The sequence below is a fragment of the Triticum urartu genome, chromosome 7A (assembly GCF_056163025.1).
Source record: "Triticum urartu cultivar PI428250 chromosome 7A, HENAU_Tu73, whole genome shotgun sequence".
Classification (NCBI taxonomy): domain Eukaryota; kingdom Viridiplantae; phylum Streptophyta; class Magnoliopsida; order Poales; family Poaceae; genus Triticum; species Triticum urartu.
This window is the reverse complement of record NC_141879.1, coordinates 721,967,795-721,981,540: the sequence shown is the minus strand read 5'-3', so window position 1 is coordinate 721,981,540 and position 13,746 is coordinate 721,967,795. Positions and strand designations below refer to the sequence as shown.

The window sequence follows — 13,746 nt, the reverse complement described above, 5'->3', positions numbered from 1 at the left end:
GACTTTATGAATAGGCACATTCAACACCGGAACAAGTGGGCACGTGCTTTTGATGAAGATGGCCAAAGATACGGTCAAATGACAAGCAATATGGCCGAATGCTTCAATAGGGTGCTCAAAGGTGCACGTGGATTACCCATGACGGCAATAGTTCAATACACATTTGACAAGATGAATGCGTACTTTCTAAAGTACTCAATGGAAACTGATGCACAGATAGCGGGTGAGAACCCGCGCAAGTACAAGTACAAGTTCCCACCCAAGGTTGATGAATGGTTAGAATTTCAATCACGAAAGGCGGACTCAGAAGAAGCTATATTATGTGACAACGAAGAGAGCAAACAGAGAGCAAACATTCTGTTTGCAAGCTACAGTCGCTGCAGCGCCTAGCACCGAGGCGCCACAGTGTACAGTGCAACGCCCAGTAGCTAGGCGTTGCACTGTACAGTGTGACGCCTCGGTGCTAGGCGCTGCAGCGGCTGTAGCTTGTAAACTTGGTCATTATCAGGTACATTGCAACATTTCCTAGAATAAGCAGTCAGAAACTTTGCTAAGACAACAAGAATAGTCACAGTTTGAACATTATTAAGACAACAAGTGCAACATAGAGGATCAAGTTCAACATTGCTAAGACGTCAACTCCAAGTTCAACATAACTAAGACATACAAAGAGGATCAAGTTCAACATAGAGCTACCACAACTCCAAGTTCACCGGCATAACAACTCCAAGTTCACCGACATTACAAATAAAGGACTATGGCTGGTTCCTAAGAAGAGCTAGTTCCTTGAGCGCTTTTTGGCTGCTCCCCCCCCCTCTTGCTGGCTAACTTCTTCACCTTCCTAGGAAGAGGAACACGCTCCCGCTCCGGCTCCGGTTCCTCCACGTCATCGACATCGTCATCCAAATAGTCATCCAAAGCCGCCATCCGCGAGGTGCCGACCGTCCTTTTGCCTCTTTCGGTGAAGTCTTCAGGTGTGTACTTGTTGATTCCCTTCCTAGGCTTTAGCATGTATGCAGACCTAACCTGGTACGTCCCCAAGGTCATATCATCATCAGCAACCTATGCATCAACAAAAGATATGGAAAGACCGTGTGTGAGGATATAGTTAGCAATGCATCAACAATTGGATATATATGCTCATGCCATACCTCTTGGGTGACCACACCCACATCCTCATCCTCCAAATGATCACCATGGCTCTGGCCCGAAGCGGGATCTGATGGTGTCGCCGACCTAGACCGTTCTGGTGATACATACTCGGGGTCACGACAACCAAAAAGGTTTGATAGTCGTCTTAACTTTTGGCCCTGGCGCTGCAACATGTACAAGTGAATGAGACATCGAACGTAGCAACACATGTTAAGTGCTAGTTTGAAGGAGATGTGAACCTTGATGAATGCTCGAAGTGCACCTGCTCCATCGCTTTTGCCAGCCGGGGTTGTTTCAAGAATAGTCTCGGTCTCATCAGCTGCTTTCTTGATCTGGGCACGCTATGAACAGAAATGGTATTAACGTGTTAGGCAAGCGAAGATGTGAATAGTGTGAATGAAAAGCAAAGAGGGCAAATACTTGAAAGTTCATCATTGGAGCCGAAGGGATCACTGAGTTGCCTTTCCTGACTAATGCGTTGTACTGGTGTTGGGCTACCTCATCAAAAACAGTGGGTTCTTCCAAAATTTCCTCAGCATACGCCGGCTTGCATACCTCCACACGGGTACTTGCAAGAAACCATGTGAGATAGTTGTTGAACGCTACAGGGCAGTGCTCACGAAGCTGGACTCCTTTTCCAGCCCTAGCTTGCTCCACACTAAGCGCAAACTGTACGACATACTTTCTGTGATGCTTGGCCCAATCCTTAATCTTCCGCTGCCTTTTCCTATCCAACCTGCAAGTTAGAAACATAATATTAGTAGCATCGAAACCGCCGAGAAGTTGCTAAGTACTCAAGGTTAATTATATCTTACGCGTGTAGCAACTTGTCCGTGTCCTCCCACTCCGGCGGATGTGCCTGGAACAAACCAAACTGACGGCGCACTCGATGTGGGAGGTGAAGCTCAACCGTCCAGTTGCATATGAGTGGGCACCGCATACGCCAGAGATCCCTATCCCTAGTGCACATCGGATTCAGCCTGAACTCTAAAGGGTTACCAAAACTATCTCCTGTTCCATACGGCTCCCATATCACCTGCAAAATGGGATAGAATACAAAATTGATATCGACTTGCAATAGAAGCATCATAATCACTTATGCCATGTCAATTCACCTGCTCAGGCGTGATCGCGTCAAACTCGCTCTGGTACAACTTGTACATGACCGAGGGATCATCTGTCGTCTCATTTATCACATCCCACTTGTAAGCCCAAGTGGGTAGCCGTAGTAGGTCGCCTTTGTCGTCCCAATCATTGTACTTCACCTTCTTCGGACGTCCAACCGGCAAACGCTCCCAGCTCCATATGGAAAGTGCGAGCAAACAACCACCAATACCTCCAGATGACCTACAACAGGCTTCGTCCAACTGCACATAAAAGAGAACATGGTTCAATTAAGAGCAAGATCGCATTCATAATGTAGCAATGAAGTGAAAAAGAAACGACTTCATACCTGTCTATACAAGTAAGCCAGTGTCGCCGAACCCCAACTCCATTTGCTATCGAAGACGGTCAACGCCTTCAGCCACATCCATGGAGCATTCTTGCCTGTGCCATCAGCAAACATAGTCCTGGATATCACATACCACATGTAGACACGAGCATATGTCTTGACCGTGTCCTCATCAGCTTCCGGTGGGCAAGTACCAAAGTGCTCAGTAATCCACGTGAAAGTAGCACCGACTGCGACTCTTTCCTTCTTCTTGTTTTCTGCTGCTGGTTCCGGAGGCTCCGGAGGAACCATACCGATAAGGGCATGCATCTGCGCGCGCCACCCATCGGAATCGGTGCTCATACATAGAGGATTCCCATCGATAGGAAGACTGGTGATCATAGTAATATCCTAGAGCGTCACTGTCATCTCCCCGGTCCGTAGATGGAAACTATGTGTCTCCGGCCGCCAATGGTCAATAAGCGCGGTGAGTGCTGGAGCATTGTTGGGTGGCGTCGACCGTCTGACCATATGAATGAAAGGGAGAAGTCATGTCTCCCTTACATACGGTGTGTATCGCTCATCATAGCGCATCCACCCAAGGGTGACCCCGTGAGAACGAAGCTTCAAAGGTGCAAGCGCCTACAAACAAACAATTCATAACATTACATATGGGGCATTTATGTTTGAAATAAATACGAAATTCATAAAAAAGGCCACTTTCATTATTACCCGCTACTCCACCGCCATAGCGTACGACCGGTGTTGTTTGTCCCAGTGATCATCGAGAAGCCAAACCATCCTAACAATTTTGAAAGAAAGCTTTCTTGTGAACACGATTATCTTTTCAATACAAATAAACTAAAGTACGCCTACTAGATGCAACCGTACCAATCTATGTATCCAACCATATCAAATCAAACAAAACTAATAAACTAGGATTTCACAAATAACTAGGCCTACTTCATACAAATAACTTTTCCATAAACTATGCCTACTTCATACAAATAACTTTTACATAAACTAAACTAGGGTTCCACAAATCAAACAAACAAGGGTTGTAATACATGCAAAGTTTTAATACATGCAAGATTCAAATCTAATCTAATCAAACAAGGATTCCCCAAATCTTCAAAATATCATATTTTCTATGGATAGAAAGAAGGGGATCGGAGGAGAGTACCTTCTAGGATGGATTGGTGAAGAAATGCACGGACCAAATCGTCGGATCTGAAGGATTTGGGAGAGGGGATTGAGAGGGGGAGAGGAGGAAGCCGCCGGCGCGCCTGTTCTGTAACTGCTGGAACGAATGGGTGGGGTGGGGAGAGGGGGGGGGGGGGGAGGGGGCGGCTGGCATCTAAGTCACAGTGCAGCGCCTACGGGCCGGGCGCTGCACATTACATGTGTGGCGCCTAGCTCGGAGGCGCTGCACTATTGGGTGCGGGCCCAAGGGCTGCCACGGTGGACAGGCGTGCAACGCCCCAGAGCTGGGCGTTGCACCGTATGGTGTGGCGCCTGCGTGGCGGGCGCTACACAAAAGGGTCAGTGCTGTGAAATAGTTTTACGGGCAGTTCATTCCGTGAATTGATTTCGTTCCAAGATCAAAATTGTCAAATTTGCTGACTAGTGGCTGCTCTCCTCCTGTCTTATCGTGGGCTGTGGGCGCGGCGCCCGTTGATCGTTCGCTCCCACACACAAACTGGGGATCTCTGACCAGGTGAATTAAAGATTGAACTCGGTTCAAAAAGATACTATTAAGATTGAACTCTGTAGGCCCGACCATGCATAACTGCTAAGGCTGCTGCCAACGCATCGATGCTTAGGCTAGTCAAGCTGGTTATAGTGGGTAGTAACTTATACTAGTGTCATGTATATGACACTAATCTAAGTTATTATTTTCATAGTGCAAAGTAATATAATAGTAGTGTCGTAGAAGACTTCATTTATTAGTTTATAGACTTATCTTATCTTAAGAAGCGCTATGTTACAGTAACATATTATGTTATCATTTTTTATTAATTACATGCCACGTAAACAAAATTAAGATTGAACTCTGTAGGCCCGACCATGCACAACTGCTAATCAGTACTTAGAATTGTACAGGAGCTGAATGGTGAGGCCGGACGGTTGTGATTGTCAATCAGCGCGCGCAAGAAGGATTCCTGTCGTCTGCATCCACCGGAGATCTAGTTGACGAGCTATACGACTTGTTGTTTAATTAAGGCTGATGGAGAATCAGGCACTGCACTTAGGAGTACTCCACTCCACACGCGTATTATCTTGCTGTTCCAAATTACCTTTGTGTCACTTTGGCATGTAGACACTCCACAGCATAAGAGTGCACTACTACCCGACTTGACTCGACTCGACTCGACTCGACTCGATCATCATCCAAAGGAAAGGGCTAGCTAGACCACCATGATTAACAATCTAATTATACCCACCGCGAGACGAAAGGTCAGAAAGTGAAAAGTAAAATGCCATGGAGTATGTTCATGCTTGCTTGCTTGCATGCATGCCAGGTAAAAAGGGACTCCCTAAGGTGTGAGGATTAATTTGGCAAACATTCTTCCTCCATTAACCACGCCCCTTTTGTTCGGTCTGCACGATTTAAATAGCCTACGCACATATTCTCTCGGCACCTAAGTGTCAGCCAGTAGGGACAAATTCTTGACACTGCCAAATTAATCGGGCAAGGCCCTCCCCCCTTGCCCGACCAGCTCTCATTTCTCCCTCGTTCACACTACCGTCACCGTAGTTCCAATGCTATCGATGCTCCACCACCGTCCCTAGCCCATAGCTTCGCCACCGGAGGCCCCAACCCACACTGCCACCTCGCTGCAATCGGACGCCGCCCGGTACGTTCAAATCCCCCGAATATACACCTCACGCTCTATGTGTTTGATGAAATGTCAGAGTCGGTTTTTTTATTCTTTTGGTTACTTCTAGGTCATTGATGGATTAGTCGTGGAATGATAGCTATCTAAACACCGACCTCAATGAATTCATATTCAACGATTTCATTGACTCGTCGGATTCAGTCGATGGTGATGATGATGATAAGCATCGAAGAGGAGATGAAGAAGACAGTAGCTTGTACTCAACTTCAAGGGCTCCATAAAGGGACAGCGAGTTTATTGCCTGGGATGGGATTGCCGGTGCACAACTTGCATACACGAACTACTTCACAATGGACCCAACATACTATGAAGGGGCAGTCTGCACGCATGGTTTTGAGAAGCCTGGTGTTTAGGTCCGCCTTCTGAAATAAGAGACAAAGCATATCGCTAATTTTTCGAGATGCAACGACAACTGCGAGATTGACATGCGCATATGCAACTTCTCAATGATCTTCTGAAGCATATGTGGATTCATTCTGAAAATAAGAAAACTTTGATTTTTAATATTTTTAATTATGCATTGTGAACAATTTTTATGTTTGAACTATTGCTCGATTATTTATTCGTGAGTACGGATAACTTGTATTTGCGTGCACTATGCATTGTTTGGCAGCGATGATCGAGGTGCATGTGTTTACATGTATTGATGTTTTGGAAGTAGGGATCATGGTTGCAAATGGATCATTTGAGAATTAACCGGTCACTGTCCGCGAGCGTCCGTGGATGTATAAGGTCCCGATTAGGCAACTCCGGTCATAGATGTCTTGTTTTGAACGAGTTGTACAGCCGAGACTATTTTCATTCGACGAGTGGTGCCTTTTTCCAAAAGGATCTCGCAGCGCTCGCCGAGGAAATTTCAACGAGCGACTTTTTGTTGAGGACCAAGTGGATGGATTTGTATCGGAGGGAGACAAAAGCTGGGCATGTGGCCGTGGAGGCGTGGACCTACAGAGAGGGCAAAGTGTACCTCCTGCGTACCCGGCGGCGGGTCCTGCTCACTGACACGCCACTAGTACGCCTCCTCTGCCTCCCTTGCCATGTGCCGTGGCGGTTACGTACGTCGCCGGCTGAACAAAAGCATGCACGGAGCACACGCCAGATTTGCTCCCGTTTTTTGTGTTTCCTTCGATTGAAATTTCAAACCTGCATACGGACCCCGTGGAGGTCAGTGAATTTGGTAGTGCTATGGCCCTGTTTGGTTCAGTTTTTATCGACGGATTCCGCTGCCGCGAAGCAGAATCTGAACCAAAGAGCGAGCCCAACAGAATCCAATTCCAGAAATCCGCTGTCAAAATCTGAAACAAAAATGGAAGCAGCCCAGGACGTGTTTTCCAAAATCTGATTCCACCGCGGGCCAAAATCTGAAAAAGCTGTATCAGCTGGTTTGTCAAATGATCTACATCTTTTTCACATCAGATTTTCCACAGCTGTTTTTCCACAGCAGATTTTTCACAACTGTTTTTAAAAATCCACAGCCGAACCAAACGGAGCCTATGTCACCGAGGAGTGCCTTTGCAAGGGGTCTACACTCTACTAGTATAACCAATTTAGATCACCACGGAGGCCAGAGCCCCCGGGTTCCATTATCATAATGAAAGTCTACTGGTAGTACAATTTGCGTATGATGACCAGAGTAGTAGCCTTTCTGCTCCCCACCCGTAGCCCTTTTATATGTTTGTTTGTTTGTTCAAAAATCGCTGCGTAGGTAGCTTCCCCCACAGCCGAGCCAAAGATACGATCGAGTGCAGCCGAAAGAAAGATAGAAAATCGAGGCAAGGCCAGAAGTCTAATTTTCTCCTCCTGCCAGCCAGAAGTGGTGCATGCAGCTGCCGGAGCAGCTCCTGCACAGTTGGCAGGAGGAGGAAGAGTACATGCATATGCTCTACGGACTACAGCCCGCTCTCCTCCTGTCTATCTGATCGCTACTATGGCATGGCATGAGACCTGGCCGCATCCTGCATCCCGCTGGCCTGACCCGAAGCTGCGAGGGTCAGGCCTGCGTGTGGAGAGCTTCGCGTAAATTACGCCAAAGCGCGTGGGAAGAAACAGACACAGGTGAAACAGGTCAATGGCGAAATCGACCGGACAGCCATTTCCCATCTTCCGTCCAAGCCCGGCCCTCGAGTAGTACTAGCAGCACTCGATGAGTGGTCGCGGCACCATTGATCGTTCGGTCTCGCGCCGGCCGGATTTTCTATACTCCGGCCACGGCCAAGGCGTCTACATAATGCTCAAGGCCCGACCATGTACGTATAACTAGAACTGCACAGGAGCTGATTGAAAGATAAGACCATCTACAGCCGGGCGCCCCCAAGCTAGCCTCAAACGTTCGAGCGTCTCACTCAGTCACGATGTTTCGACCCAAACGGTCCCTTTAAATAGGTCTCAAACGCGCGGGCTAACTGACACCCCTCATATTCAATTCAAATATGAAGCGGATATGGTGCGCCTGGGCACGCGCTGCCACGTCGGTCTGACGGCGGAGTCCCACGCGAAAATACCCCAAAACCCGGCGGTCCGATGGACGCCGTGTCCGTTGCCGCGTGGCGCCGCTCCAGCTCGTCGCCCGAGATCAAATCCGGCTATTTAAGCCATCCAGTGTCCCGCAATCCTAGCCATCCACCTCCCCCTCTCCGCGCCGCCAGTCCGAGTCCATTCACCTTCTTCCCTCTCCCACCCCGGCGCTCTGCCCATGCTCCGGCGCTCCGCCATTGCCCGGAGGAAGAACATCTACTACACAATGCGCATGCCGGAGCGCCGATACGAGATCCAGCAGGAGAGCCGTGCGAGATAAGCCACACATGTCGCCCGCATCGTTGGCGGGCCACCTCCGGACTCGCCAGAGTCGGAGGAGAAGGAGCAGCTGGGGGAAGAGGAGTGGCGAGTCCGGAGGAGAAGGAGCAGCCGGGGGAAGAGGAGGGAGAGGAGTTGGCTCCGATGGAAGTGGAGGAGGTGTTGCCGAAGTAGGAGCTGTCGGGCTTCAACATGGAGCGGGCGGAAGCAGAGTTCGCCGTTGCCCAATCGCAGGAGATGGCGGAGTAGCAGGTCATCGTGGAGTCCATCCAGGGTGAGGCCTATGTGGAGGCGAATTGGGTGTTCTTGCGGCATGAGCAGGTGACGTCTGACGCACTCTTTGCTGAACTCGACGCGGAGATATAGGTGGATAAGGCCGGAGCGGAGCAGCTGGAACTGCGGCTGCTGCCCGTGCTGCAGGAGCCGGGCACGGAGATCGTCGACATCTTCGACGAGAGTAGCTAGGTGATCGACGTATTATGTAGGTTTACTTTGTTTGCATGTTTTTGTATGGATTTAAGAATCTAGTGTAAGATGTCCGGATGCAATTCATGAAATGTAAGGCGTGTCCGGTTGCTGTCTCCGGCCATTGTCTCCGGACGCGGCCACAGACGTTTGAGATACAATATTTGACATATTCGGCTGTAGATGCTCTAAGGCCGGCCAGATGGTTGCGATTGTCAATCAGAGCAGCAAGGAGTTGTGTCGTGCCGATCGACCAGGGAGTTGACGAGCTATAAGATTCACTGTTTAATTAAGATACTAATAACACTAATGGAGAATCAGGCACCGCACTTACTCCACACACGTATTGTCAATCTATCTTAGCCAGCCAAGATGTCTTTGTGTCACTCTGGCATATAAACGCTCGACAGCATACGGATGCACCACTACTCGACTCTGTCATCATCTCATCCAGATTCCAGAGGGAGGGACTAGGCTAGCTAAGACCAGCATGATTAATAATCCAATTATATCAAGCGAAAAGTCAGAAAGTGAAAAGCAAAATGACATGGAGCGAGATAATTATGTTCATGCATGCTGCATGCATTCCAGGTGCAAAGGACCTCCCTGAGACCTGAGGATTAAAATGGCAAACATTCCTCCTCCATTAACCACGACGACCCTTTTGTTTGGTCTGCCCGATTTAAATAGCCTACGCACATATTCTCTCGGCACCTACAAGTGTCAGCCAGTAAACGTACGTGCACGATCCAAAACTATTAAATCATGGGTGTCTTAGCACGGAGTTTTTATCGCAAGAAAACGGCACCCGTCCGTTTGCAGCGATGCGGCAATGTCAGTGGGCACAAGAATATTTGATGTAGATGCTGTACGCTGCTCCCTCCCTCGGGGCCTAGAACTAGAAGAGGCGGACGTGCACGATGCCAACCGAGTGCACGTCGCCGGCGGTGACTTCAGGTCAGCCGCGGGCGTGTCGTGCCTGCCTTCCTCGTCATTATGCATCTTCCTCGCATTGTGTTTTTAGATTTCTTTACATTTTAATTTAATGGGCACTTATTCGCTTTTTCAGGCATCTTTCGCTGTTGGAGGGAAATTAATGAGCAGTTATTTCCTCTGCCTCTGAAAAGAAGGTTCACAATTTTTACTAGATTACAGAAAAAAATATGTTCAATATTAAATTATAATATAAAAATATATTTATTGTGTATCTGATGATGCTAATTTGGTATGCAGTTGATAATAGTTTTTTTTCTATAACTAGGTCAAAATTTACACAATTTGACTTCGCAGGAAACTTGTAGGTCTTCTTTCCTGAGATGGAGGGACTAGTACATAGGAAGGAAAAGTATAGACGTATTCCCTCTCTTTTTTGTAGTCCTTTACATGAGTGCTAAAACGCCATAATACCTCAGGTCTAGATTCTATTGGCAAAGTCATGAACAAAAGAAATACTATTTACGGTTAAATGGAGCATCTTGTGTCGCCTTCTAGATCTAGGGGGGACTCGACATCAATTACCATGGAACTAAAAAACGTTAGCTTGCTCAAAATAGCTTTTAAAGGTTAACTAAAGTGGAGATGGTACTTGGCAGGAATTTAGGGATCCAAGAATCTTAGGTTGTATTTGGTTGAGTTGTAGGTTTTTGAAAAAGTTGCTGTGAACTTCTAACTATGGAAAAGTTGGAAGCTGTTTGGTTAAAACGACTATGAAACCGTAGTTTTGGTTGTGAATTCTTTGTAATGTCCCTGGGCCATGAGTGAATATGTTTATATGCTAATTGACCGTAAACAGTCATATGTATATGGTTGGCAATAGAGCGACCGTTTTGCAAAGGAAAAGTATGACAATGTAGATTCATAGCTAACACATACACAATCCGATGACTATACATTGATGTTACATACATATTCAGTGGCGGAGACAGGGGGTGCCAGCAGGGGCCTTCCCCCCCCCCCCCCCCCCCCCCAACATTACTTTGTCAAGCCTAATATGCATGGTAATACATGATAAACTGCTGCTAAAGTGGTATATATTAGTGAGCTGGCCCTCCCTAACATGGATTGACAATACTTGGTCCTCCTCATTCTAATTTCCTGGCTCCGCCACTGTACATATTAATAGATAGTGACCCCACAACAATATTACAAAAGGCATGGACCATAGAAAAAACATAAGTTTCACATGATGATAACCTCCATCAACATAGCTAACCAATGTTGCTATCGCAAGACAAGCATTCAGCTATCGGACTGCGAATAGTATTCACGGTATCTTCATTCTCCTCCTATTCAACGGGGGTCCGGTTGTATAATTTGTAAGGAATCTGCACGAACAAATCAAGCAAGATAAACTTAACATTCTATTGTACTCGTAAATTCACAGACTTCAGGAAAAAACAAAATTTTAGGTCAAATAGGTGTAATTAGTAACTTGTAGGTAAGAATAAATATGTTATTTTTGCCCTGAAGTCAACGGCAGATTTGCCCTTCATGAAAGTTTATATACTAGTGCAAAAGAATGTTAAATCTATTCAAAAAGGAGTTTGAGTTTTTTTTCCCTTTATACAAAATTACTAAAAAAACATCTCATATCAAGTGTATACACATCCAGAAACCAAAGGGACGGAGCACGTGGAAGACGTGGTTTGCAGCCAAACCGGATTAAAGAGAGAAAATCGAAGGGGCGGTTCCCGTAGTAGTAGCCTTTCTGCTCCCCGTCGTAGCCCTTTTGTTTGTTTGTTTGTTTGTTTGTTTGTTTTAAATAAGCGTAGATGGACGAATCTGGGGCTGCTGCAGCGTGTAAGCATTGCTCTACAGGTTGACAGGTCGGGGTCGGCGATATTGGAGTTTCCGTTGACAGAACAAGATTCGCCATTGGAACTTATGCCAAGCATAAACTGCAAAGAGGTCATTGCAGCAGGTTCTTGGCACATTTGGTGGTTACGTCGATGACATACTCACCATGATTCTTGCCGTGCCCCTTTCCGATGGCCGAGCTCAGTACTGGCTATTGTTGCAAATTATCAAGGATCAATCCAGAAGGCAGTAAGTAGAAGGCATAAGTGGATGAGATCTGAACCGAACTTTACTAAGCTGAATGTTGACGCCTCGTACCATGCTGATGAAGGTTCGGGCGCAACAGGGGCAGTTTTGAGAGATGATAAGGGTCATTTTATAGCAGCGTAGTGCAGATTCATTCAGAATGCAGCGGATATGACGACAGTAGAAGCAATGGCTATGCGTGACGGTCTAGCCTTCGGAAATGCTATGGGCTTCAATAGGATTGAAGCGGAGTCTGATTTTCTTAATGTGGTGAATTATTGTCAAGGACAGAACTAATCGTGGGATGTAGCAGTGGCGTCTTTGTGGAATGCATAGATTTGGCAACGTTAATAAGAAAGGTCACTTTCAAGCATTGTTTTCTTGATGCAAATGTTGCAGCACATGAGCTAGCTAGGTTCAATTTTTATAATAAGCGTGATGATAGTTGGTTTAATGAGCCTCCTAGTTTCTTAATTAACTAACTAGTAAACGATATAATCATTTTTTAAGTTAACAAAGCTATTCATGATGGTCTTTCTAAAAAAAACTTACGTAGCTTCGCCCGTCAGATCCCCACAGGCCTCAGCCAAAGAAAGATGTGATCGAGTGCGGCCGAAAGAAAGGGAAGGCGAGGCCAAAAGTCTTCTTTTCTCCTCCTGCGCGCTGCCGCTGCCGCTGCAGCCAGCATGCATGCAACTGCCGGAGCAGCTCCTGCATGTGCTCCACGGACTAGTGCTAGCTCCTGCGTGCTGCCTGCTTGGCTTTGGCTAGTCAAGTACAGTACTCCTGCTGCTCTCCTGTCTTATCGCCATGCCCGGCTGACCCGAAGCTCAGCCGGTCAGGTCTAGCTAGCCAAGCGTAAAGCCTAAGCGAAGCCAGACACAACACAGACGATGGCCATCTCCGACCGGGCTCCTTGCGAGGCCTGGAGTAGTAATCGATGGGTGTATGCGAGTGGGTACTGCGCCATTGATCGGTCGGTCTCGCTCTCGCGCCTGCTTGTAGTACAGTTGTGCACCAACAGTAGCACTAGCAGCGGAAGCTATGCCCGGGCAAATTCAGAATCAAATTGCGAGGCCCGACCATGTAGAGTAAAATGCACCAGTGGTTTGGCTCCAGGCTTGTCGCTATTCGGTACTCCCTCCGTAAAGGAATATAAGGGCGTTTAGCTCATTAAAGTAGTGATCTTCGTTATGATGATTGTGTGGTTGTGCGGTTACATTTCAGGTTTTACAGTGGACAATTCTCGCTTTCATGCCTTTTGTTAACATAGTATTGTGTTGTGTCATTTTCTGTAGTCTAGGTTGGGTTCGGTCGTTTCTTCCCGTTGTTTAGGTATTTTGTCGCGTCACGTCTCTGTGGTGTTGTATGGGCCCTATCTTCAATGGGGGTGCATCGTCCCCTTTCTAATGAATATACATGCGATTTGTTCTGCATGGTTCTTGAAAAAGGAAAAACTAAAACTACACGGGAGCTGAAAGATAAGGCCGGCCGCCGGGCTCATTGTCGATCAGTGCCATGATTTTTATCGATCAATCAGGGAGTTCTTTTTTTTTTTGCGTGTAGATCAATCAGGGAGTTGACGAGCTATAATCAATAAAGACTCATGGAGTACGTATCTTAGCCAGCCAAGTCAGTCTAAAAATCTTAGCCGGCCAAGCTCAAGCTGTCCTGATTAACTTTGTGTCACTTTGGCATATAAACACTCGACAGCATAAGAATGCACTAGCCAGTCATCTCATCCAAAAGAAAAGGACTAGCTAGACCGCCATGATTAGCATCTTAATTACATTTCGCGAGAAAAGCCAAAAAAGTGAAAGGTAAAATGCCATGGAGCAAAGAATTATGTTGGTGCATGCATGCCAAGGTAAACGATGTGCTGCTGTGAGAATTCGGCAACATTCCTCCTCCATTAACCCCAGCCCTTTTGTTCACTTTGCCCGATTTAATAGCGTACATACT

The 13,746-nt window shown here is 46.9% G+C and overlaps 1 protein-coding gene and 1 long non-coding RNA gene across 2 annotated transcripts; one reads left to right on the top strand and one right to left on the bottom strand.

The window, feature by feature from the left end:
* Positions 1–749: 749 nt before the first annotated feature.
* LOC125519442 (serine/threonine-protein phosphatase 7 long form homolog) lies at positions 750–2,910 on the bottom strand. The gene is made up of 7 exons (XM_087536570.1): positions 2,606–2,910; positions 2,268–2,519; positions 1,968–2,188; positions 1,573–1,888; positions 1,392–1,493; positions 1,152–1,316; positions 750–1,062 (listed from the first exon to the last, which is right to left on the bottom strand). The coding sequence occupies exons 1-7, from the start codon at positions 2,894–2,896 to the stop codon at positions 769–771; spliced, it is 1,641 nt and encodes a 546-aa protein (XP_087392696.1). The 5' UTR covers positions 2,897–2,910; the 3' UTR covers positions 750–768.
* Positions 2,911–5,248: 2,338 nt separating this feature from the next.
* LOC147962232 (uncharacterized) lies at positions 5,249–6,063 on the top strand. The gene is made up of 2 exons (XR_015612187.1): positions 5,249–5,442; positions 5,534–6,063. It is a non-coding gene; the product is annotated as an uncharacterized LOC147962232 (long non-coding RNA).
* The last annotated feature ends 7,683 nt before the right edge of the window (positions 6,064–13,746 follow it).